At 41.9% G+C, this 26,748-nt stretch overlaps 1 protein-coding gene across 1 annotated transcript in view; it reads right to left on the reverse strand.

Moving 5' to 3' along the window:
* The window catches only part of PPM1H (protein phosphatase, Mg2+/Mn2+ dependent 1H), a 197,886-nt gene that overhangs the window by 54,080 nt on the left and 117,058 nt on the right, over window positions 1-26,748 (reverse strand). The window contains exon 4 of the mRNA XM_024205105.3: window positions 21,678-21,790. Coding sequence (XP_024060873.1) covers window positions 21,678-21,790 — 113 coding nt within the window. The remainder of the gene's footprint in view (window positions 1-21,677; window positions 21,791-26,748) is intronic.

Raw genomic sequence — 26,748 nt, forward strand, 5'->3', positions numbered from 1 at the left:
TGGGGGGCTGCGCACGCCGGTGGATGAAAGCAAGTTCAATATAACATGGTTTCACCTATAACGCGGTAAGATTTTTTGGCTCCTGAGGACAGCGTTATATTGAGGTAGAGGTGTATCTTAAAATTGGAACACTTGGTGCTGTATTGATTTCCCCCCTTTTTTGACATCACACTATGCATACACAAGTTACTGTTATTTGAATGCAAGTCTTTACAGTTCCAACAGCATATTGATCCCTCCTTTTGTGATCCTTTATTCCCTTTTTACTTGTGCTATTCACATCTTAATTCCTTTGATAATTTGATCCGTTTGTTGACTGCTACCCTACATTGGGTATCCTAGTGGCACTGAAAAGCCATCAAAGTATATTGTATATACACACACACATACGCTTTGATGAACCTTAAGCGGAGATTCAAAAGACAGACCCTCCTTGGAAAACACCCATTAACGTGCTGCTTTTCACAATTAGGTCTATGGCATAACTACAATACATCACATCCCCATGAGTCCTTTAATGCTATATTGGATGAATGTAACCTCCAAATCACTAGCTAATATGAAAATATAGCAATGACATAATGGAATGATAGAGGGAACAAATGGGTTGGGTGGGATTGTAGGGGTTATGTGGAAATGAACAGGGATGCGTGGAGAGGTTAAATCTATGTTGCAGAGAATGCAGAAATGTGGGGCTTCAGTTGCAAGGGGTCTTGTAGTGGGAGGAAAATGTGTGTGTGTGTTGGGGGGTGGGAAATAGTTTTGACAGAGACCATGAGCTTATTGCTCTTGGTTTTTCTGAACTCCACATGCAAATGATGCTACAGGTTTATTAGTGGAAGTTAGAGGGGTACACACAGAAACCCACCCAACAGCATCACATTTGCTTCATGAAAGCTAAGAAGCCCATTGCTACTACTATCAGAAATTTCATGTATTTTCTGTGTGGGGAGGGATTCCCCTAGTGGTAATAATTCAATCATTTTAAAATGGGGGAGAACACTGGGGAGAAATTTGGGCAGAATCTTCTTCTAAATATAGTTTAAATTAGTAATGGGTCTCCCCCCCCCCCCTCATTCCAGTCTGGTAAAAATGACATGGTGGAAGTCACAATTAGGCTTTGCAGTATGCCCCGTTTAACACCTTCATTTGCAAAACTGAAATAAGAACAGCACTGACTATTGTGTGTGCTGGCAACTTTGCTTTATTTTTTGCTAATGGTTAATTTAATGTGGCTTTGAAACAGAGACAACTGCTCAAATACATTAGCCAGTTTTCATAACCCTTTCATCTGTAACACTGCTCTACAGCCAAAATGCTTCTGAAATAAATGTCGTCAAACTTTACTAATTCTGGGTCACTGAGAACGAAAATGATGCTTAAAATTGTTGATTGACTCTAGTTTTCAAGATACACTATTGGGTCAGTATATACGACCCTTGACTTGGGGATGGCGGAGGATAAGTGAGTTATAAAGGGAAGGGATCTCAATTTAAACCAGAAATGACTAAAATACATCTTTGACTGGATCTATGAATAAATCTATGACTGGGTTTGGACAGTACTTGCTTTTTAGGCAAAACAATGAATGATGCAATCTGAAGCTGGTATTGCGTCATACATGATATGAATTGCATCATGTTATTCCTAGAAGTCATGGATAATGCAATCATAACGAAGCTTACATCACTCTGCTGAACAAATTGCCCTATATCAGCTCTAGAAATCATACAGTGTCGTGCTCTCTTATTTGTCAGTGTTTGATTTTGCAAAGGGACACATTTCTGTTTAGCCAAAGTGAGCAGAGATGCCTCGTACTTGTGTGAACAGTGCAGATAACTTCTGCTATGTTTGTGGTGAAGTGACTTTTGCATCACAAAAGCGCAGTATAACCACTATGGTTAAGAAAGCCTATCACCTTTATTTTGGCTGCAAAATTGGAGATCAGGACAAGAGGTGGGCCCCACACATATGCTGCAACACTTGTGCAACAAATCTTCGCCAGTGGTTGAACAGGAAAAGGAAATCTATGCCTTTTGCAGTGCCAATGATTTGGAGAGAGCCAACAGATCATACCAGCAATTGTTACTTCTGCATGGTGCCTCCAGTTGGGAAAGGTGTGTCAAAGAAGAAAAAGTGGACTGTGCATTATCCAAACATTCCATCAGCTATACGCCCAGTACCCCACGGAGAAGGACTGCCGGTTCCTGATGCACCAGAACCATTCTCACTTGAGTCAGACGAGGAAGAGGAAGAGGATGAGGATGAAACTTCTGGTCCTGAACCATCAATGTCACAGGACCCACATTTTCTCCCATCCTCCTCTTCTGAACCGCACCTCATAACACAAGGTGAACTGAATGACCTTGTCAGGGATTTGGAACTACCCAAGAGTAAGGCAGAGCTGCTGGGCTCCAGACTACAGCAGTGGAATCTCCTGGCAGGTGACGTTAGGGTTTCCATGTTCCGTGACCGTCAAAAGGATCTTGTCCCATTCTTCTTCACGGAAGGTGATCTTGTAGCCTGCAACAACATCGATGGTGTGATGGCAGCCCTCAACATCGTTCACGATCCAGATGAGTGGAGACTGTTCATTGATTCATCGAAGACGAGTCTTAAAGCTGTTTTACTGCATAATGGCAATGTTTTGCCATCAATTCCAGTTGGTCATGCAGTCCATATGAAGGAAACCTATGACAACATGAAACAACTTTTGAGGTGCATAAACTATGACCAACATCAGTGGCAGCTTTGTGGCAATTTGAAGGTTGTTGCTCTCTTGCTTGGTCTGCAGACTGGATACACAAAGTACTGCTGTTTTCTCTGTCGTGCAAGTCGTGCAAGAGATTGGGATAGTCGTGCAAGAGATTCCCACTACATCAAGAAAGATTGGCCACTCCGACAGTCATTGGAGCCTGGGAGGAAAAGTGTTCAGCATCCACCACTTGTTGAATCAAGGAAGATTTTGTTACCACCCTTACACATCAAGCTGGGTCTGATGAAGAACTTTGTCAAGGCCATTGACAAAACACAAGCAGCTTTCAAGTACCTCCGTGGAAAATTTCCAAGATTAAGTGAAGCTAAGATAAAGGAAGGTGTCTTTGTTGGTCCTCAGATTCGTGAACTTCTTCGAGATGATGCATTTGACCATGCACTGCATGGCAAGGAAAAGACGGCATGGAAAGCCTTCCAGTTAGTGGCAATAAATTTTCTAGGAAACAACAAGGCAGACAACTACAGGTTGTTGGTGGAAAATCTCCTCAAGGCATACAAAAGCCTTGGTTGCAACATGTCACTAAAGATACATTTTTTGCACTCTCATCTAGATTTTTTTCCACCAAACTGCGGAGCAGTGAGCGACGAGCACGGCGAGCAATTTCACCAGGACATTGCAACAATGGAGAAACGCTATCAGGGCAAATGGAGCCCATCAATGCTTGCAGACTATTGCTGGACAGTGACAAGAGATGCTCCATTTAATGAATACAAGAGACAAGCCAAGAAGCGCCGAGTAGACACTGAATAGGACTAAACTATGTACATAATAGTTTTTTGCCTTTTGCTGATTTTTAAAGTGTTACATAAACAGGACAGGTGAAATATTATCATGTAAAGCAACCATAAACACATGAAAAGACCTAGGTTTACAATTTATGATTAAAACTCTACTATCTACACAATATACATAGACATAAAATGTAAAAACTTAAATATCTTAGAAACAGTAGCCAATCAGTTGTTTTAATTGTCATATTTGAATTCAGCACATCAAAATACATAAATAGCACATTTTATCTCTGAAGCAGACGACTTGTCAAAAATTGTAGACCAGTGTAATTTGACTCGTAAGTAACGGTCTGACACAGTTTGAAGGGTTTAGGGTTCCAGCATGTTGATCAATAGTCTGTATTGTGCCATGCTAGAATGATCAAAAGACGTTAACAGAATTTTTTATCTTAAAAGAATGAATCGGAAGGATTCCGTGGATCCTAAATTTGGTCTGAAAGAGCTAATGTTAAAGTCAATGGAAGCATCACTCACATCAGTACTATTGTTAGACTATTAACTTATGAGTTCTACTGTTTTTCAAAAAGCTACCACTTAAGAGATCTATATCAAAATACATTTTAGGGCTCAGGTCCTTCCCGGAAGACACTGGAACGTTTCCTGTTTAAGTTCGATGCCTGTCTCAGGCATATATCTGAGGGTAGAACTGAGCCCCAAGGGACTAATATTGCGCACACACAATGAAATTCTAAGGTAGGAAAGGCAGTGTTTCATGGGCCCAGCTTGTTTTGACTAGATATTACAGCCATATGGTGTGAAACAGTACAGCCCAGCATGAGAACCTTGGAACGATCAAAGCAAAAAGGTGACTTTAGGATGGAACAGAGCCTAAGTCCTGAATTTCCTTGAATTTTATTAGTGTTAAATATAAAAATCTAGAATTTATCTTAACGTGAGAGAGAGTTGCAACTGCACATAAGAGTAAAATGGCTTGGACTGAGGGACTAGATAGCTCAAGAGATTAGAAATGGGACACTCAGGCTTTCACTTCTAGGTCACCGGTTTGAATTCAGCTCAGATCAATAGTAGTGCTCAATATCCCATTACCACTCTCTCAAGCTATCCAGTACTCAGTCCAAGCCATTTAACAGCTACATATCGCTGAAGGTTGTTACTTTCAGTCCACATCACAGATGCTGGCACCACAACTGGCAAGCTTGTTGGCGATCTCACCAAGGAAGCTAAGGATTAAAGTTCTGGTCTAGTACTCATTGAAGTAGAAGGGAATCTTTCCAATGAATCCAAAGGATACTGGATCAGCCCTAATTGGACATGGAGACTGAAGTACCCTCTCACCGACCCCTCCATGACCCCTGAAGTACTGCTGCTGCCTAAACAGAGTCTGTTGTGTGGACAAGGCCCTCAATCTCCAGTATGATCAACATCAGTACTACAGTCACTTTAAAAATGACTTTATTTTAAAGGTGCAATCTTGACGACTGACATGGGAACTAAAAACATTAAAATAACTATTTTGAAAAGTATAAAATACACATTTCTACAGTGCTGGGGGAACTCCGCTTTTAACTTTGTATTTCCCATACCAGCAATGCCATGTTATAGCATTATTGCTTTCATCACACACGAAGGGTGTGTGTGTGTGTGTGTGTGTGTGTGTGTGTGTAATGAAGCACAATGGCTTCTGGAAGTGCTAGCTCCCAGAATATTGTGGGATTGTGGCTGTGAGATTTTATACTAGAATTTCAACTGGCCAAACACTTATGTTTTGGAGGCTGTCCCCCTCTGTAAGGGAATAGCTAGATAGAAAACTACTGGATTTGGAGAGGCTATTGTTCCCACAGCCCATCTGCTTCTGCCATATTTAATGCTGACATTTTAATTTTAACTACACTAGTGAAACATTATAGTACAGCCAGAGGGTGAGGCTGCTATATGAGGCTGGGTGATTCATGTTTGTAGGGAATGAGTATGTCAACACTAACAGAATATTCCTTGATGACAAGGTTACTTCAGATCCAGAGCAATCATTAATTTTTATCAGCTATGAAGAAATAAAAAAAGCACTTACTGCAGGAAATGAAATAAGAAGTGTCAAATACCTTAGGCCCCAAATTGTATTTACTTTGAAAGTTCACTTTTCTTCCAGCTTATTGGCTTTGTGCTGTTCCCCGCCCAGAAAAACACCACTTCATCCCATAGCAATTATAAATGGGGGAAAAAAAACTGTTCATATATTTTAAGGGCAGTGGGATCATTAGATCACTATTAGATTCCTTTATTATACAGACCATAGAATTTCACCCAGTTACCCCTGTATTGAGCCCAATAACTTGTATTCTTAGTGTAGACCCTACATAAATAATACTGTGAAATTGCACCATGTGCTTTTCACAGCATGTCTACGTGGATTCTACAAATAAGGGCAGTTATTTTTAGTAGCGTAGAGCTGGTAGAAATGTAGAGAAAAATATGTATTTAAGAAATAAAAACCAATTCAAGTATTTAAAACTGGATGAACCAAACCCTGTTATTGCTACCTCTTTTCTGACCAGGTTAATCCATGGAACATATTGCCTGATCTAATAAACTCCCTCCCCCAAAAAAGCCATACAACTGATGTGCCCGAATGTCCATGCTTCAGGTGGTGCAGAGGGAAATCCAAGCAGTATTGCATTTACCTACTGGTTGGATGGGCCAAAGCCCAGTGCACAAGTATATGAAGGGAAACATGCACAAGGTGGAAGCGTAAGAGGGGTACATGTGAATTCTTCATAAAATGTTACCATTTTTATTTCAGTTTGACTCAACTGTGCATTTCATTATGGCCAACTGAATGATCTCTGAGCACGTGAGCACTGTGTCCAATGCATTCTCACACATATTTAAAGTTCTGTTTATTTGTCATATTCAGTGCCAATACCCTAAAGCAATGGTAGGGGCAAGATTTTTACTTTCTGCCTTTAAATTGAATGGTTTATGAGGCAACAAAAATGGGTAACTGGTCACTGCATTTCAGTGTTGTTCCTGCTACTAAGGATTATGAGGAAAATCAATCTTTTATCCCTTAAAAAAAATGCATAAAACACTTTTTATATAAAACCGAGAGAGAGAGAATGCGCGCACAGGGCAGAGGAGTCCCCTTAAGAGGAGGCAATCATCTGGGAACTGCCAGGCATCCTTTCGTGTAAAAACCATATAAAAGAGGGAAACTCATGCATTTTAGAGAAAGTCATTGTTGGTTACTCTCATTTAATCATAAAGAGAAAGGAACACTTTAGTGAATAAGGTCAAAAGTGTAATTTCACTGCTGTCGCGGGTCTGTTGGGAATCTAGTGTTCAAAACAAAAGAGGCATCTCCTACTGTTAAGAGTATTCATGGGACGCCCTGATTCCATTACACACTTTTTCAGCCGAAAATGATTTGAAACGCAACATTAAACTGCACATTTCTACAATGGAGGATAAAATCGGGTAGAGGTGACAAAGAGAAACCATTTGGAAAACACTTTTTGACAGCGTATATCACTTCCAAGCCACGGGAGGATGTATCCATTTTGTCAAAAGGTGTTGAGCAGTGGGGATTCTGTACATGTGAGGCAGAAGTGTCTGACTTGTCTGAAGAGGTATTAGAAATGTGTCAATGGAAAAGAAAGAGGGATTAGAATGACAGAAAGAATAAGGCAAGGTTTTATTACATTCAAAGGGGAACAAAGAAGTAGATTTTAATTAGTTGTGTCACAAAATAGCTGAGAAAAACATGTAAATCCTGTAACTGTGGAATTGGTCTAATGGGTACTTTTTAATAAAGATCAGAAATCACAACTGCTGGTTTCTGCGATGCTTAAAACAAATCAGCTCTATTTATCTTTTTAACAAATTTCTAATAAATACAAATGTTTAGAAAATGAGCAGAATAAAATTGTTTAGATGTTCCCGTATATAAAAGAGATTTGTTGTGTAAGAATTTTGATGGGGTTTAAATATATTAAAACACACAACCTTTGTTTCCCTTACTACTAACTAGACTAGTCTGCTTTTAATACGACAGATTAATTTCTCAGTGTCTTACTTCAGCTGGCTTCTACAAACATCTTGCTGTATCAGTGACATTCATGGAACCATAGCACCAGCACTATAATTTTATAGATTAAGGAGGACCCAGCAGGACACTAAAATAGACCATGGTGTGAAATTTAGTTAGCGGTTAACAAGGATGAGTTCCAATGGTGACATGTCCATTATCAAAACCCACAGGGGGTGAAATCCTGGTCCCAGTGAAGGCTATAGCAAAACTCCCACAATTCAACAAGAACGTTCCATTTACACTGGAGGATTCACCCACTCATATCGGACAAGCTTGCAAATGCCTCATCTCTCCTCAATGCCCCCACGAGCATAACACACAATCAACAAAACCCAGAATCAGGAAGAGTCAGAGCGGATGAAATTCTCTGTGAAAGGAGAGTAGATGGAAAGAAAGAATCTCTCAACCCTGGTTTCTTTACATTCCTTAGTGGCAGCATCAAACCTAACCCTTGCATATATAATTATTCATATACAGATCACAAATACTGGATAATTTCTCTTTCAACTGAACAGAAAAGTTTTTCTTTTACTGTAGCTCTCATTGATAGGGAGTACAATCTTCTGGCCCCCTCCATAACCTCTTGGGCTAGCTCCCTATGCTGACTGAAACAGGGAGGGGGAGTGCTCACCAACCAACAAACCAAACAGGAAGGCAAGATGCGCAAGAGCATCTACTATAGATTCCCCTCCTTCCCCCCAATATAGCTGATATACAGCTATTTCCTTCTGCATTCCCAGGGTCAGAGAGCTGCAGTGAGAAGCTACGTGGCTCTGCCACTGTATGGATTTTGTGGAAGAGGTGAGCTTATAAACTTAGCAGATCTCCCTAAGCACAAGTCTACAACACAATATACAGAATTTTCAGTTTTTATTTTCTTTCAAATTGTATGATTTACTCACATTTACTTTTGAACGTTTATTTCACACTCCTTGTAAGGCACTCTGGACAAAATAAGGGTTGCTAATATATTTCAAAGCCTCTATTCTGATTGGTTGATTTTTACAAAAAGATTTATTCTACTTTTAATGCAGGATAACAATAGTCAGGTAGAACCTGTTTGCAGTAGAGGAGCAGTCCTTGTGCATTTCAATGGGAGGGCTTATTCCTCATTCATACTAACACCTGAGTTGATCAGCTTTCTCACTGCCTCAGAGAATAATGAGTATGGATTTTCATACTGAACTCCCCTTGTCAATCAACACACCAACACCTATCATCATCAGTTAGAGGGGACTCCTAGCTTGGGGGTCCCTCACTCTGCCCTGGTTATTTCTTGTGTGCAGAGGTTACCATGGTTTAGCAGGAATCTCCAGGAGTTGGAAGTTGTTGGAATTGAAGGGAATGTGTCTGGAAAGATACATAGAGTTTGATTATCAACTTCTATACCAGGATTGTATGCAGGTATACAGAATGAATAACTATGGCTGAGGTCAATAGATGTTATCTGCACGAACCATAGTCAACTCTGCAAGTACACTATCCAGCACAGACTGACTAATTCAGACTGGCTTTCACAATTAATAGATGTTTTTAAAATGATTCCAATAGTGAATTTGTCTTCTTCAGGATGAGTCTTCTCCTGGCTGGTCTCACTGGCCTTTTATTGCAAAAGCTGCTCCCAGGGGGTCTTCTTCTGATGAAGTTCATCTCAGCTTGGAAAAGATTGTCCATATTCATCTGGACTCCTTGCTTCAGCTTTGATCCTTGTCCAATTTGATTACTTAAAACAAATAGCGGGACCATGGTTTTCTGCTACTTCTTGTGTCCTCATACTGCTTTCCCTCCACACCCATGCAATTGCCGGATCACTGCACTCCACCAGGTCACCGGAAGAGCAATCACACTCAAGCTGCTGGCATTTCAGGAGATGCTTCATATTTTGAGGCTCTCTGCCACAGTCAGAGGTACTGGGGTCAGTGATGTAGTCCCACCTAATCACTGCCTCCCTAGACCAGTCAACTCCAGTGCAGAGTCAATTAAGGCAATGCTAGATAGACCAGGGCTAATCTGTAATGTGTGGAAGGTGCTTGACTTGTGGATGCCAAAGCGCACAGGCTACAGGACTGTTCTCCACTCATTTGCCATAACTGAACCCTTGTCTGTTTGGGTGACAATGTTAGGGGTTTAACAGCGGCAAGAAAGCTTTGTTGTGACTTCAGTTGACTCAACATTGGTGTTATGTCACATAGCAGATGTCTTGGATCTGTGCATTGCCTTGTGGACTCAACTCTACTAACAACTTCCTGGAGCATATTAGGAAGAGCAATACCTGCCAGGATGTATAGGCTGTTGACATGGGCAGGCTTAAAGCATCCTCTAACATACTGGCAGACAGCATTAAATACAGGGTCTAGCTTCTTTGAGTGAGGGGATCGTGCCCACACTTCACAGGCAGAGAGCTTAGAAGAGTGAAAGAATTTAAATACATAGAATGGCTGACAATGGTGCTCTCCTGCATGATATCTGGCATTGTACCAAAGCTGCTTGGTGCAAATAGTGGGAAATGACCCCAGTTCTCTGAGATTAAAAATATGCCAATAAAGTTGAGTGTATAAACTGTAATTTGAACCATTTTAACATATGGAACACAGACTTGACCAGCCACAAGAAAGGAAATCAGTATGTCTCCACCACAGAAATGAAGATATTGATATCATCAAATGGTTGGACATTCAATGACAGGAAACAAAATGAGGTTGTACGTCACCTAAAGTAGGTTTTTCCTATTGAAGACAAGTTGAGGGAGGGTAGGCTATGTTGGTAGGGGCATATTGATTGGATATAGGACCACTATAACAGTAGGATGACTCTTGCAACGATTGTGGACGGAAGATGACCAAGCGGGAGTCCAAAGGCTTGGTAAGTGGACTGGATACCTCAGTGGATCTGAGAGAGACCGATGTGCGTGACAGACTGGCGGATGATCATGAGTTTTGGAAGAAAGCTATAAAAGTTGCTGACCCTGAATAAGGAAGTGGCAAGAAAGAAGAAGCAGTAGTAAAAGTCGACAACAGTGTTACAGTGATGATACACAACTGTGTGTCTCTGGCACAGAACAGCTTGTTGAGAGGTTTGAATATCAAGCCTATGACCTTAAGCATGTTTTATTATTTATTGGGTATGCCGGAGAAATGACAGGAGAACCACAGTAGTATAACCTTATCGCTTTTATTAGGAGGTGGGTTGCTACATATTGTACCAACTAGCGGTTTTGGGACAGTTTTGGTTGGTTGGTTAATTTTTTTAGTTCCCAAGCCAAGTGCACTGTAGTAATAAGCCAGAATGATCGGATCACTGGGCAAGTCTATATCTTTCACATTGGTGTATAGTTTCCTGGCCACCTAAAAGTGGAAAAAAGGTGAGGTTTTTTTTTGTTGTTGTTGTCCCTGTTTGGGTATCCAGCATCAAGGAATAATCTAGAAGGATCCCTATGGCTGAAAACTACCTGAAAAAGTTAAGTCTATGTTGGTATAGATCCATCTATGTATAACCTTTCAAGGCATGATTATAGAATGTGTGGACAGGTTGGACCGGAGGGTACCCTTGCAGACAGACAAGAAAACCTCTAACCTACATGCAAAGTAAAAGGGGACATTAGAGTCACCACACATACCACTAAGTACTGATCCAGTGGGAACAATGCACAGCTTTCTACAACCCACCTAAACAAGTAATCTCAGCTCACCTCAGTGGAAGTCTCCATTCCTTGGCTATAGCCTGGGCAATATCATCTGCCTGATCTTATGGGAAGAGTTTTCATCGAGGGTTCCTGCACATATACACACTCAGAGTTGATGAGGAACCTCTGTCTCTAATAAAGCTCTAAGAAACTAGACTCAAGGTATTTTAGCTAGAAGCTGATGAGCTGTAACTGCTTAAGTTACCTGAAAAGCCTGTAAACTCCAAGGGCCAGGAGAAGTTGAAAGAGGCTTCCAGCAAAGCAGGGTTCTCAACAGACTTGAGGTACACTCCAAGTGAATCTGGAAAGCTTCCCTCTAAACCCTTTCCTACTTGATATGCCTCAGCATTGGTTCTGAAAAGATTAAGGAAGAATCCACAAGAGCCTCCTTTGAGTGATCTGTCAAAAAGGCATAGGTGGAAGGATAGTCTTGTGGTTAATGCACTGCATTGGGAGACCTGGATTCAGTTCTCAGCTGTGCCACAGACATCCTGTATGACGTTCACCTCTCTCTGCATCAGTTCTCCAACTATAAAGTGGGGAGAAAACTTCCTTTCTCCCATCATTTGTCTATCTTGTCAGGGCATGGATTCTCTAGCCTACTATGTACATATACAATGTTAATGCAATGGCAACCCAATCTCAGTTTGTGCTACTGTAATATAAATAAATAGGGAGTGATTCCATTTACAGTGGCTAATGTAGCTTTAAAAAAAAAAAAAAAGGGAAATCCCATGAGTGAGAAAGCAAGAAAATACATGCCTTTTGGGAGCTGGTAACAAGCAGAAAGTGGCTAGCCTATTCCCAGAGGCTACTGCAAAAGTAACATACCCTCCACTTCCACGTAACCTCAATGACAGTAGTTCACATATGGAAGAAGAAGAGATGGTCAGGACTGAAGACCCATTTTACACAAACTACCAAGTATGCAGGGTTGTTTGCAATGCCACAAACACTATGCTAGAGGGCTATGAACGTAATACAAGTCCTCTCATAGAAATGAATGAGCTTTGGGGAAGAGGTAAGAACGCTGTTTTGTCTTCAAAGGAATCCATGCGTGGGATGGACTCTAGTCTTCTTTTTCATTCAGCTTTGTCTTTAAACCTAATTCCTTTCTCTTTAACTCTCCTGACCTGCTGATACAGGCCTCTGTGCCTCTTCATTGCAAAATGGATCATTGTAGGCAGTCACTCAGATATAATGCACCTGTCTTCTGAAACACATTGTCCACTGAGATCAGGAAAGTGTCTGCTTTCTCACCACTAAATGTAAAGGCTTATTTCTTGTCAACTACTTTTATTTACTTTTAAATTAAAGTAATCATTAAAGGAGGATAGTCAATTATGGTATTATTCGAAATCACCTCCAACAGTTTCATCAGGATAAAATGCTGTAAAACCTGAAGTTGTTACTGTTCTTTTTAACCTTTCTGCAATTCTAACTTCTCCTTGCACAAACAGGATGGAAAACTGGGAGCAACAGTGACTCCCACATGCATACAAGCCAGGCTTCTAAAGCAAGGGAGGCAAAAAGAAAAAATGGAGGGAATGCGGGATTTGCTTATATGTTCCCAGTGTGAATGACAGTACATTTATTTCCATGACTTTCTGCTGAGTGAAGACAGACTGTTCTGCACACCAGACTGTAGCTGGAGGAGAGAGAGAAATTCAAATTTATTTTTAAACACCAGCTTTGTTTTAAAAGGGTAGTTTCAATCCAGTCTGCACTGCACTTGAGCTGGATGGGCTGAAGCTAGGCAACCAAAGATTTCAATATCTTCAGTGGTCTTTGCACCTCAGTTATGGTCCCAGGAAGTTTCAATAATCTAAAAAGGGCACAGATAGTTTGGCCAAAATAGGACCTACAACTATTTTTAATAATGAACTTGGTGAGAGAGCATCCTGAAGATTCTAAATGGCCATAGATTTTAAAGAAAAGGCATAATCCTGTTACCTAGAAATTTTTAAGGTTCTAATGAGAAAAAGGCTTACACAAAATAAATGGTTTAGATCTCTTCTGCTCCCCGTGCAGGAGGACTTAAGCAACAAGCATGGGTGCTATTCCAAAGGTTCTGTGGATTTTTTGCTGAGTCAGCACAATATGTGACCTTAGGCAAGTCAGATAATTTCTCTGAGCCTCAGTCTCCTAACCCATAGAATAGGGATAATGATATTTCCCTTCTTTTGTAAAGCACTTTGGGATCTATGGACTCTCAGAGTGAAGTATGATTATTATTGCTGATTATTATTATTATAGTGATACATAAATAAGACGATTAAGACTGCCATGCAGACTAATGATTAATAAAAAGGACAAAGTAAATCCAGATTAGCTAATAGGGAATGAAGAAAATCAGAAGAGAAAGATAAGATTATTTTACAGGTTTTTTAAATACTATTATAACTAGGGCTCTACCAAATTCACGGTCCATTTTGGTCAATTTCACGGTTATAGGATTTTAACAATCGTAAATGTCATGATTTCAGGTATTTAAATCTGAAATTTCACGGTGTAATTTTAGGGGTCCTGACCCAAAAAGGAGTTGTGGGGGAGTCACAAGGTTATTGTAGTGGAGGTTGTGGTACTGCTACCCTTACTTCTGCGCTGCTGCTGGCGGCAGTGCTGTCTTCAGAGCTGCGTGGCTAGAGAGCAGTGGCTGCTGGCCGGGAGCCCATCTCTGAAGGCAGAGCTGCCGCCAGCGGCTGCGCAGAAGTAAGAGTGGCATGGTATGGTATTGCCACCTTTACTTGTGAACTGCTGCTGGCAGGGCACTGCCTTCAGAGCTGGGCACCTGGTCAGCAGCGGCCACTCTCTGGCTGCCCAGCTCTGAAGGCAGTGCAGAAGTAAGGGTGGCAATAACTACAACCCCCCCTAAAATAACCTTGTGACTTCCCTTGCAACACCCTTTTGGGCCAGGCCCTCCAATTTGAGAAACGCTTGACTCCCCCATGAAATCTATATAGTATAGGGTAAAAGCAAACAAAAGACCAGAGTTCAGACGAGACGACCAGATTTCACAGTCTGTGATGCGTTTTTCATGGCTGTGAATTTGGTAGGGTCCTAATTATAAACCTTAAAGAGTAAAACAAAAATAGTACGAAGCTATGCAAATTGCCTCCCCATGCTTTATTTTTAAATAGGCATATAGATATAAGGACAAATCATACTGCTAACACTGTCCTGAGTAGTGCAATCATAGTGCTCCTTCAATTCTCCCTTTTTAAAAATTCTGTTTCCATTATAGCACTGTGCTTCAGCCAGTGGACACATGGCTATTTCCCTGCCTCTCTCATCTAGTTTGTACAATCATTAACTCTAAAAGTGAACTCCCCTTCTGAGGACTATTAATGACTAGTGATGAAATGAAAGCAAGCAGATATGACCCAGAAGGGAAAGGAGAAGAAACTCAGTGAGCTCCAAAGCTGGTATTGGGAGAAGGTAGCTTCAACTTCAACCAATATTCATTATTTTATTTTTCTCCTCTTTTGTGAATGGCAAGAAGTGTGGATATGACACACTTATTTTCCAACAGTGGTGAGACTGATTAATCTTAACCCAAATGTGAATACCCTGTGTAAAGCAATTACCCAGTATGTTACTGTCATCTAACTAACTATCTGAAGTACATTAGAAAAAGGAAGAGACATTTTTTCCTGGAAACCTAGGTATGTCCGACATTTTTAAAAGGAGAGAGCTCTCCAAATATAAACGAGAGGGGTGGAGTGAGGAGAAGGGAACAAAACAAAATATCAATAAGAAAATCTGATTAAGCAAAGTAAAGTCCAATGACCCTCCAATTTGTGAAAGCCTTTGAAATTCTCATCCCTTGTTTTGATCCTTTCTTTTGCACACAAATAAAAAAAGTTCAAGAATCTATTTGCAGATTAGCTAGAGTTTGGGGACTTTGTGGGGAAACCAATCAGCTTGTCTTTTGTTTCTCAATGGAGTGATAAAAGTGCAGCTGTTGAAAGACTTCGTAGCACCACTGTATATAATGCAGCACAAAATGGTGATACTTGCATTCTCTGATAAAATGGGCAGATCCATGCTGGGGCCACCATGAAAACTAAAGGAACTTTTGTGGCAAAGAGGGCTAATCTCTTCATATCACATAAGAGTCATCGGAATGATATTGGGCAACTGCTACACTGAGTCAGCCATCACTGTACTTGGCTAGTAATCAGCAAAGAACATCTGTCCATTTCCTGGTTTACTATCCCTCTATCGCTAAACTACTGACTGACTTTAAAAAAAAAACAGCAACAACAACAAATAAATCCACCAAAGCGAGGCGAAAACGAATTTAACAAGACTTGTATCATTTTTTTAAAATTAGAAGTTACTCTAACAATACACAATTAAATAATTCTATTTGAATTAAGTGAGCAGTGAAGTTTTACTGTCTTTTACAAAGCAGCTATTCAGATACTCTGGCCTGGTGACTATAGATTGTGTACGTAACACTGGTATGCAAAGTGCAATGTAATAGACTGAGACCAATATAAACTGGAAACTTTATTGAATACAAGACCAATAGTGCTGCAGTCAGCTACCCAGATAACCTTGCATGAATGTTGCTGAATATCCTTCCTGCCAGCACTCATTTCACACAATGTTTGAAGGGAACCAAATAGATGGCTTGACCTTGGGACCTGTACCTTTAAAAGGAAAGCACTGAAAGACTTTCTTTTCATTTTCCCTTCCCCCATGGAGACAGTAGTGTGCCAAGTAGGCTGATGTTTAGCTTAGAGAGAAAGAGACACATTAAAAATCTTTGGCCAAGGTTCAGATATAGATTTTCACTGTACAAGAAGGTATATTTATGACAGAATCTAAGAATGACCAGGCCCATCAATTAGAGAGCGGAAGTGGCTCTCTCTGTAGTTTATCAGACTGTGAAGATGTCACCTCATTTTTAGTAGGATGCTGATATCATGTTCAGTTACTGTAGAACTGTGACTCGTTGGTTAGCAAAAAAATTAATTATATCATTGACATTAGCATTATCTGCTAAGGCCACAACATCATGCTCAATAAGAGTACATCACAAAACCTAGAATTAGCACAGTTTTCCTCCCTTCCATACCCAACTGAAAATGTTCAGCTTGGGTAAGCATACTAGTCCATGCAGAAGTGAGCTAGGGCTGTACCAGAGGACTGCCTGCTGGTAATTTAGTAATATGGTAATTAAAGTCTTTTCATGATGTAATTACATATCAACTACAAAGGGACAGCTGCTATACAACAGTGCCAGGGTACATGGCATGAAATGATTAGATTTGAGAAGCTTTAGTGGTTAAACTGAATACCACAGACATAACTCCGAGGTGTAGTTAGCATTGCACAACCCATTATTATTCAAGTCTCACGCTTAGTCTTTCCTTATTCTCATTGTGATAGTAACAGTTTCCTTCATATACCTTGTTTCTATGATACCAGAAAGCCTTTTTAAACCCACCTTTGTAAACCCCTGCTGTTTTGAAATTGCACTGAATTTCAAGCCTAGGTCTATTTCAGGACAAGAGAGTCTGTACAAATTAGATCTATCTTGGTACGTATAAACAACGAGGAGTCCTTGTGGCACCTTAGAGACTAACAAATTTATTTGGGCATAAGCTTTCGTGGGCTATAACCCACTTCTTGTCATCTGTTGGGAATGGGCCACATCCACCCTAACTGAATTGGCCTTGTTAGCACTGACCCCTCCACTTGGTAAGGCAACTCCCATCTTTTCATGTGCTGTATATTTATACCTGCTAACTGTATTTTCCACTCCATGCATCTGAAGTGGGTTATAGCCTATGAAAGCTTATGCCCAAATAAATTTGTTAGTCTCTAAGGTGCCACAAGGACTCCTCATTGTTTATACTGATACAGACTAACACGGCTACCCTGCTGAAACTTGGTACGTATGCGGTTCCAATCACTGCAACATGTGATCTTCTTCTAAGTACTGTATTCTAGCCTATAGGAAACAGAGCTTGATTTATTTGTAGATTTTTACAGAGAGAGAGCGAGAGAGAGAGAGCGTTAACATGCAAGTGAATAGGAGTGTGCGAGAATGGGAGTTAGAGTGGCATGAGAAAAACTGAGGGAAAGCTAAGTTAAATACATTAGTTTTGCATTTACTTCTGGAAGTAGTGAGGAATTTCTTTTCTCTTGAGAGAATTCCACAATGTAGATGTAGCACCAGGAAAAAAAAGTCTCCCACTTACGTTTGATAAGCCTACCCTTTTAGTTTACGATTTCACTGTTCCCTTTTTCATTGCAGTCATTCATACTTGTTCAAAAGGAGTTGCAAAGTGGGTGTAAACAGCAACTATTCTGATTTAGTAGAATTTTGTGCCCACTTTCTACAGGCCAAAAGGACCACCAAGGTGTAAGCCAGTGGAGAACCAGTATTTTTATTAGCCATGTGACAAATTATGTCCAATTGTCCCTATGTGGATATGCCTGAAGTTCCTGGCAATAGGCAGGCACTCTCTCAGCTGCCGCCATCTTGGTGATTGGCACCTGACTTGAACCTGGTACTCTTACTTCTACCTTGCAGAGGTGTGAGAAGTAGGCATCAGGTGCTTGAGACACTCAACTCAATCTAGAGATTTTAAAGCAGTAACGAGCTTTTCCAGCAAAACCTTGCAGAACTTTATTTGTTGGAGATACTTGTTCAGTTTTCAAAGATCTAGACCTGGATGCAGGAGATACCATGCCAGTCAAAGAGCACTCCCTCTCTAGGTTCCGAAAAGGCCTCTAGCCATTACTCAGCACGACAAACCTATTGCGAAGGCCCCACTGGTACAGATAAAAGATCCAACTGCCAGTGATTTGAAAAGGCCCTATTCACTCTATGGGCCCCTGGGATCCAAGGAGGTCACATGCACTGATGTATGATTGGCAGCAACTCAACTCCAATCCATCAGACCTATGATTGCTATTAGACTCAGACTTTAATGCCAGAAGGAACCATCATGATAATTTAGTCTGACCTCCTGCACATTGCAGGCCACAGAACTTCAACCACCTACTCCTGTAACAGACCCATAACCTCTGGCTGAGTTACTGAAGCCCTCAAATTTTGATGCGAAGACTTCAAATTACAGAAAATCCACCATTTACACTAGTTTAAACCTGCAAATGACCTGTGCCCCATGCTGCAGAGGAAGGTGAAAACCCTCCAAGGTCTCTGCCAATCTGATCTGGAGGAAAATTCCTTCCCCACTCCAAGTATAGCAAATTGTTAAGACCCCAAACATGTAAACAAGACCCACTCACCAGACACCTGGGAAAGAATTTTCTGTAGTAACCCAGAACCCTCCCCCTCTAGTGTCCCATCTCTGGCCATTGGACATATTTGCTAATAGCAGACATGGATGGATGGGCCATCTGCCACAGTAGCAATCTCACCATACCATCCCCTTCATAAACTTATCAAGCTGAATCTTGAAACAAATTAGTTTTTTTGTCCCGAGTACTCCCCTGGGAAGGCTGTTCTAGAACTTCACTCCTCTGATAGCTAGAAACCTTCATCTAATTTCAAGCCTAAACTTGCTGATGGCCAGTTTATAGCCATTTGTTCTTGTGCCAGCATTGATCCTTAACTTAAGTACCTCCTCTCCCTCCCTGGTGTTTCTCCTTCTGATATATTTGTAGAGAGCAGTCATATCTCCCCTCAGCCTTCATTTTGTTAGGCTAGACAAGCTAAGCTCCTTAAGTCTCCTTTTGTAAGGCAGGTTCTCCATTTCTCTGATTATCCCAGTAGCCCAATTAGTTCCCTCTCTATTCCTATGCTTCCTCTTCTTCTGAGCATGGACTTTGGAGAGATCCCAAGGGCACTCAGATCCATCAGAATTCTCAGTAACTCAACTCAAGTGAATAATCAAAAATCTCACTTGCCGGAACATCTCATATTGTTCCCTGCTGGATCTGAGGACTTAGGCTTACTCCAGAAGATCCTTTTGGCATTGTGTAACTAACACCCAGAGCACCTCCCACCCCAATAGAAAAAATCTACTCAGTTCCGAGAACGACCAAGGCCTCCTTCATAAAGATGGTTTTGAGGCTGTGGTCTGTTCTCACTCAGGTCTTGATGAGAAAGATACAGGGGCAGTACCCTCTGATGAGTGCTCTCTTCTTTCCAAACACTTAAGGTTTGGGAATGATGGTACAAAATTAAAATCACTGCAGAGCAAAAAGAACACCTCAAAAAACCTTTAGGGGCAGTCATACAGGGTTTTACGATATCAAGGTACCTGTTCCAGAACAATCTGCGGGGCAGAATAAAAAGCAAAGCCCTCTCCAATAAGATCACATATGACATAGTCAGTGACTGCTACTTTCTAATCATACTCCTTTAGTCATGCAGAAGGGAGAATTCTATCTGATTGAGTGAGTAGCTGAAGTGACAGGAGCTGAATTCAGGATAGTGTCTTGTGAGCTTTACTAGTGTGATTAAAAAGGGTGCCCTGTGTCTGTAGTCTGCCTAGAGAAATTTAATCCTGGAAGCAAGTTCTAAAAGGAGCTAGTGCACAGATTTTAGTTACAATGTTAGGACTGACGATCCCAGTTGCTTCTAAGTCTGAGCATGTATTGTGTGAACAGCACTAGGAAGTGCTGAAGACGAGGAGATTTTTGTTCAGATTGTAAAAGACTACACCGTAACTTCTCCTCTAACTTAGCCAGCTCAATGGAAGAGTCAGAGATCCAATTTCTTATCCACAGAGCTAGCAGAAACCAGTTGTAATTGTTCTGAATACAAGGCAAGAGACATAAAGAGTGATGCGGCTAGTATTTATGAGGACTGTTTAACTCTAGTATCAGTGTGATGTAATGTGTATGTGCACGTCACTTATTTGTTCACCTCAGAGGTGAAAGTAAAGCCGAAGACTTATCAGTACGGTGGCTGGGGAGGGAGAGGGGGGGCAAAAGGGGCAACAATGTTAAAGCCGCGGCAGCGCTTTAAGCAGGGCTGCCGACGGGGGGGTGCAAAAGGGGCAGCTGGATACAAGCCGGTACTGGCCCATACCGGCTTACTGTCACCCCTGGTTCACCTTGGCCTGATGCTGTGAGTCCAAGGTGGATTTGAGCTTCACATTTTAGTGTCTTTTGTGAACATGAAATTAATGAGTAGTTCAAAAGAAAAGGATGCAATACCTTGTTCCGAATTCAATGTGTGTGTCTACAAACATCAAGAAGAATCATAGCACTGGCATGCAGAGAACTGGGACAGTGTGCACAAGAGATTATTCTTGCTAGCTGTGAGATTTCTGGGCCTGCTGCCCCCTTAAAAATCTAAAGCTTCTGAGCAGCACTACAGCTGTTCTCTCACTATCTTAGTCAATACATGCATAGACATAATGAAATTGTGAAAAATATATCCTCACAAGCATGCGTGTGCGTACACAGAAATAGAGATACATTTTTCTTCTTTTAATGACTTTCTGTCTAATATTAGGGCTGCCTACTCCCCTTTTCAGGCTTATGAAGTCTTGCTCTATACCACCCAGAGAATAGCCTTCTTCTCCTCCCTACTTTTCTCAGCTTGTTCTTCTTTCCCAATATGACAGGGCTGCTGCACAAACAGCAAAAAGACTGGAAATCTACAGGAACAGTCTCTCTCTCTGGGGGTTGTGTGGGGAGGAAAGAGTGTGTTCCAGTATGTTCCTGGTTTTGACTTACTCAGAAGACTTGAAAAACAGCTTTTTCTCTGTGAAATTTCCAGTGGCCAACATTTTATAATTATCATCATCATTATTAAATAAAAGGGGTTAGCTAAATGACCTGAACTTCCGAGGAGTCCATCAAGTTTCAGTCTGATGGGTAGGTGAATATCTGAATCAGGATTTATTTATTTAATTCTATCCTAAGCTGTTCATATGCCCAGTTACAAAAGCACTAACCAAATCTGTCATAACTGACTGGCTTTGAACCCATCAAGGATTAGCTAGGAGATCCTCCAAGACTAGGCTGAGGGACAACAGCAACTTCTAGTTCAAAACGTTCTTTCAATTCTCATAAACAAACACAGAATCATTTCAAACAGTGGTTAATAAAAAACTTCCACTAGAACACACAGTAAATGATTTTTTATTTCACACTGCACAAGAGCCATTGAGTCATTTAGAGCCTGTTAATAAGGAACGGCAGAAAATTCAACTTCTCTAAACACCACTCTTATCTGAATAGCGGGCTTATGTTAGTTTTAGTTTCTATTAAATACTTATTGCAACTGTTCAATATAAACAGTAAGGCATATTACTACTCTTATATGAATTGAGATGCATTCCAACCAAGGAGCAGGGCCCCGTTGAGGTACTTTGCTAACTGCCTGTTGCAAAGGCAATTATTATTTTTAGGCAAAAAAACCTAGAGATCCGCTTTGCTTACCTACTGTCACCAGCATTTGCCACGTAGAGCTTCCCCAGCATATACACAACAACAAGGGCTGTGCAGCCACCAGATATACTGTAAACAGTCCTCTCTCGTTCGATTTGTAAATCCTAAGGAAGACAGAAGAGAGTTTATAAACTAGCTCTGCAATTGGCATTTAGGAAGAGAAGATTTTCATTAAAACCTTACATATTCGTATTCCTAAACCAAAAGTCCTGCTGAGTTTGTTTACTTGTTGCTGCCACAACTGTATATTCAGGGAAACAAATGGAACATCAAAGAGCAATGCACATGGGCCCAATCCTGTTTGTTCCATGGATAAAGTAACCTGGCTAATATCGTGCCAGGCACAGCAGAGCCAAGTGCAGTGCTACCCAAGGAGGCCATCCTCTGACTAATATTTGAATTACACTCTGGTTTCTGTTACATTCATGATTTCTGTTACTGCCTACAAATCAATGTTGAGGAAGAAAATCCAAAAGAAATCAGATCTTACAGTCTTTTGTCAGAGACATACACACATACATATACTAAAAATACCTATTTTATATCATCTTTGCCATAGACAAGTTTTAAGTTGATATCCCCCCGCCTATGAATTTTTACATTTTTAGCAAGCTACAGAGTATTTCAAAGGAAGCAGAAATTTTTAACCATCAAAATAATTTCAACCCATAAAGTGGATTTTCAAGGCATTTCCAAGTATGTTAAAACGGTTTTATTCCCTGGCTTTTTATAATGATCCTTTTAAAATCTGAAATCAATGTCTGTTTCCTTACCCATTTTCAGTGTGGCGTGCATATGCTTTGGGACTGTAAGGATGACGGCATTTATGTTTTATTTCGTTTTAATAAGATGACTTCAAAAGTATTTGTTATGATGCAAAAGAGGGATTACTACAATGAGCCTGATTTTTCAGAGAGTATGTCTACACTACAAAATTATGTTGACATAAGTTATGTCGATGTATAGACACCACAGTAATTAAAATCACTTTTGCGTGTCCACACTCCTTGTGTCAGCAGTGCACCTCCGCACTACCTGCATCGATATAAGTGCTGAGAGCAGTGCACCCGTGCATAGCTATCCCACTGTGCAACCTGCCACCACCTAGTGCAGGGTGTTTTGGGAAGGGTTTGCAATGACTCATGGGGGCAAACAAGTTGCACAGGGGTGCCTGGGAACATGATTTCAACATTCCATAATGCAGTTTTCTCCATCGCATAATGTTTCCCGCCTCTTTTCTAAAGCCCCATAAACCTGTGTGCATGCCATCTGAGTGAGGAGAAGCATGTATCCTGCACAGCTCTTTACTACGAGGAGTGTTGCAAGTAAGGGACGTCTGATCCTGCAGTATTTGCAGTGTCACCAGAGGAGCCGTGGGGGACATGACGATTCCTTAGAGGCTAGATTGCTGTGGGACACAGGAAAAAATAATTCAAGGTTGTTGGCTGTGTTCACAGAGCAGCTGAAGATGGTGGAGCACCGGTTCTGGGCCTAAGAAACAGGCACTGACTGGTGGAATCACATTGTCATGCAGGTTTAGGATGACAAAACGTGGCTGCAAAACTGTTGGATGTGCAAGGCCACGTTTCTGGATCTGCGTGCAGAGCTTTCGCCTGCCCTCCGGCTCAGCGACACCATAACGAGAGCTGCACTGACGGTGGAGAAGCGAGATGGCGATCACTGTGTGGAAGTTTATAACACCCGATTGCTACCAATCAGTCAGGAATCAACTGGAGTTGGGAAAACCACCGTGAGGGTTGCTGTGATGCAAGTGTCCAAGGCCATTAATCACATCTCGCTACAAAGGACTGACACTCTGGGCAACATAGAGGACATAGTGAATGGTTTTGCAGTAATGGGGTTCCCGTACTGCGATGGGGCAGTAGATGGCACACACATCCCTATTTTGGCACCAGACCACCTTGCCAGAGAGTGCACCGACAGAAAGGGCTACTTTTGTGTGGTACTGGAAGCAGTGGTGGATCACTGGGGACATTTTACCAACATCAACGTGGGCTGCTCAGGGAAGGTGCATGACACATGCATCTTTAAGAACACAGGCCTGTTCAGAAAGTTGCAAGCAGGGACTTTCTTTCCAGACCAGAGGACTATCACTACAGATGTTGAAATGCCAACAGTGATCCCTTACTCCTGTGGCTCACGAAGCCCTGGACAGCTGCAAGGGAGCGCTTTAACTACAGGCTCAGCAGGTGTAGAATGACAGTTGAATGTGCCTTTGGCTGTTTGACAGGCCGCTGGCACTGTCTACTCTTGAGATTAGACTTCAGTGAAAAAAATATCCCAATGGTTATAGCTGGCTGCTGTGTCCTTCATAATATTTGTGAAACAAAGGGAGAGAAGTTTCTGCCTTAGTGAAGTGGCTGTCTGGTGATTTTGAGCAGCCAGATACCAGAGCTATAAGAAGAGCTCAATGTGGAGCTATACAGCTCATGGAGGCTTTGAAATACCATTTTAATAGCGAGCCACGGTTGTGTGTGTGCTGTTTTAACGTACTCTGCCTTGCATTGCTTTTTGGCACCCCAGTATGAACCTTGTAATGAGTGCCGTGTGTGTAGCAATATAACATTGCATATGCAGCTATTGCTATTAACTGTGAATGATGTCAGCCCCAACCAGCATATGCTGTAAATTAATAAAGATGAATTAAGTTTCCATAAATAGACTTTTATTACAATCCCATGCAAACAGACATGTTTATAATTGAATTAAACTTTATAAATACAGGGGAAAGAACTGTTGAAGGAGAAAGAACAGTCATTTCCATTTCACAAACACGTACACCAACCATGTCTCTCACAGGTCAGTGCACGTGCTGCTATGATTGCCTGCACTCTCCCCCAGGGTGAAGTGGTAGGCATAGTGCAGTGACCCCGGATGCCACATGGAATGCAGTTCTCTATGTGCTGCAGAGGGAGGTGAGCATGGAACTGTAGAACCTGAATGTCCACAAGAGTCTACAGCATGTCTGTTTGCTGCTTGAAAAGTGCTAGCATCTGCTGCTGCGTGTCCCTCTCTGCTCTCTTTTCCACTCTATCCCCATCCATGCTGTCTGCGAGGGTATCGAAAGCAGCAGAGGCTTGCAGGATCTCTTGGAACATGCCATCCTGCGTCCTCTTCCTTCTCCTTATCTGGCTGCGCCACTCTGCTGGTGCGGATGCAGAGATCCTCAAGGCCACATTTCCAGCTGCAAAAGATACCATGCACAGAGGTACTATTGTGAGTGTATTCACAAGATAAATTGAAACTTGGTATACTGCATTCACTCCCTTTTATCCACACAAGTTGTAAGCACTACATTCTCCCTTCTCTTTGGGATTCATAAAGCAGAGCGGCAGTCCCAGGGATGGTGAGGGAGGGTGGCTACGTTGGGAAAATAAGCGGCGGGGATAGTTCACAGGCATGAGTATATGCGTATAGGACAACTGAGTTGAATACTGGCACTGTTTTCCACAGGTGATGGGGATTTTAGCTGAACTTACACTGCTGAGGGTAACAGCGGGTGAAAGGGAATAGCTCCTGCAGGCATCCGGCTGTAGATCGGGGACATATGCTGCTAGCCTGCACGCTGCAATGGTGCCTGCTGAAATAATTGTTGAGTGGTTTGGGAAAGTGTCCTACCACGGCAGGAGAAATAAGGCAGCCCTCCCCAGAAACCTTTGGCAGAGGATTGCAGACTGCCTTCACAAAAGTTTCCTTGAGATCTCTATGAAGGATTCATGGGACAACCTGGTACACACAAAAACTATTCTGCAGGACCCCCTCAGCAGCTCTACTTCCCCTCTACAGTTAGACAATCTGCTTCTCACTCTACTGGTGATTTCACTACCTCTTCTAGCATAAGTTAAAAAAAAAAAAAAAAAAAAAGAGTAAATGAACAGATGTGTCCCTGCAATATCAAAGCAAATTGTATACTTACCAGAGGTTCCTTCCCTTGTATCAGGCTCACCTGTGCTGGACTGTAGGGACTGCCCAGGAGCCAAAAAACAGGTCCTGGCTTGCTGTGCCACTGGATCCCCCGGTCGCCTGTCCCCCATACTCCTCCTCCTCACTGTTCACAGCTGGGGCCTGTGACTTGGGCTTCCTGAAGTATCCATGGTTCTCTTGGGGGTGGGGTGGTGTCTCCACCAAGGATGGCATGCAGATTTTTGTAAAAGTGGCCGGTCTGTGGCTCTGCACCAGAATGACTGTTAGCCTCCCTGGCTTTCTGGTACGCCTGTCGCAGCTCCTTGGCTTTCACATGGTACTGCTCTGGGTCCCTCTTATAGCCCTTCTCCCCCATGCCCCGAGTGATCTGCTTGTAAATAATGATGTTTCTACAGCTGGATTAGAGCTGTGCCTGCACAGCCTCTTCTCCACACAGATCCATCACCTCCTGTGTACTCCAGGCAGAAGCGCGTCTGCAGCGTGTAGCCAGTATGGTCAGCTGGGCAGTTGCTAGGTGACCTCTCCATGCCAAGCAACCAGGAAATGAAATTTCAAAAATTCATGGGGCTTTAAAGGGGAGAGAAGTGTACCTGTGTACCTGGCCGGTGGGCAGCGGAGTTCAAAACAGTGACCAAAGTGGTCATGCTGAGGCATTGGAGGACACCTCCTGGAAGCCACTAAAGTTGATGTATGTAATGCAGTGTCTACACTGACACTGCACTGAGCGAATTATACCAACTTAAGCACTACACCTCTCACGGAGGTGGAGTTAAGTGAGCGCAGCGCGCAAGTTACATCGGTGGGAGAGACATTTTAGTGTAGACACTCAGAGATAGGTCTATGTAAGCTGCCTTGCATTGACCAGGGCTGAGAATCTGGCCCTTAATAGTTTCATAGATTCCAAGACCAGAAGGGATCACTCTAGACTGACCTCCTACATAACAGGCCATAGAACTTCCCTGAATTAATGCCTGTTTGAGAATCTCTTTCAGAAAAATATCCAATGCATGGGATGGAGAATCTACCACAACTCTTGGTAAATTGTTCCAAGAGTTAATTATCCTCACTGTTAAAAAATGTACACGTTATTTCCCATCTGAATTTGTTTAGCTTCCGC

This window comes from Terrapene carolina, unplaced genomic scaffold (assembly GCF_002925995.2).
Source record: "Terrapene carolina triunguis isolate 2854851 unplaced genomic scaffold, T_m_triunguis-2.0 Scaffold68, whole genome shotgun sequence".
NCBI lineage: Eukaryota > Metazoa > Chordata > Testudines > Emydidae > Terrapene > Terrapene triunguis.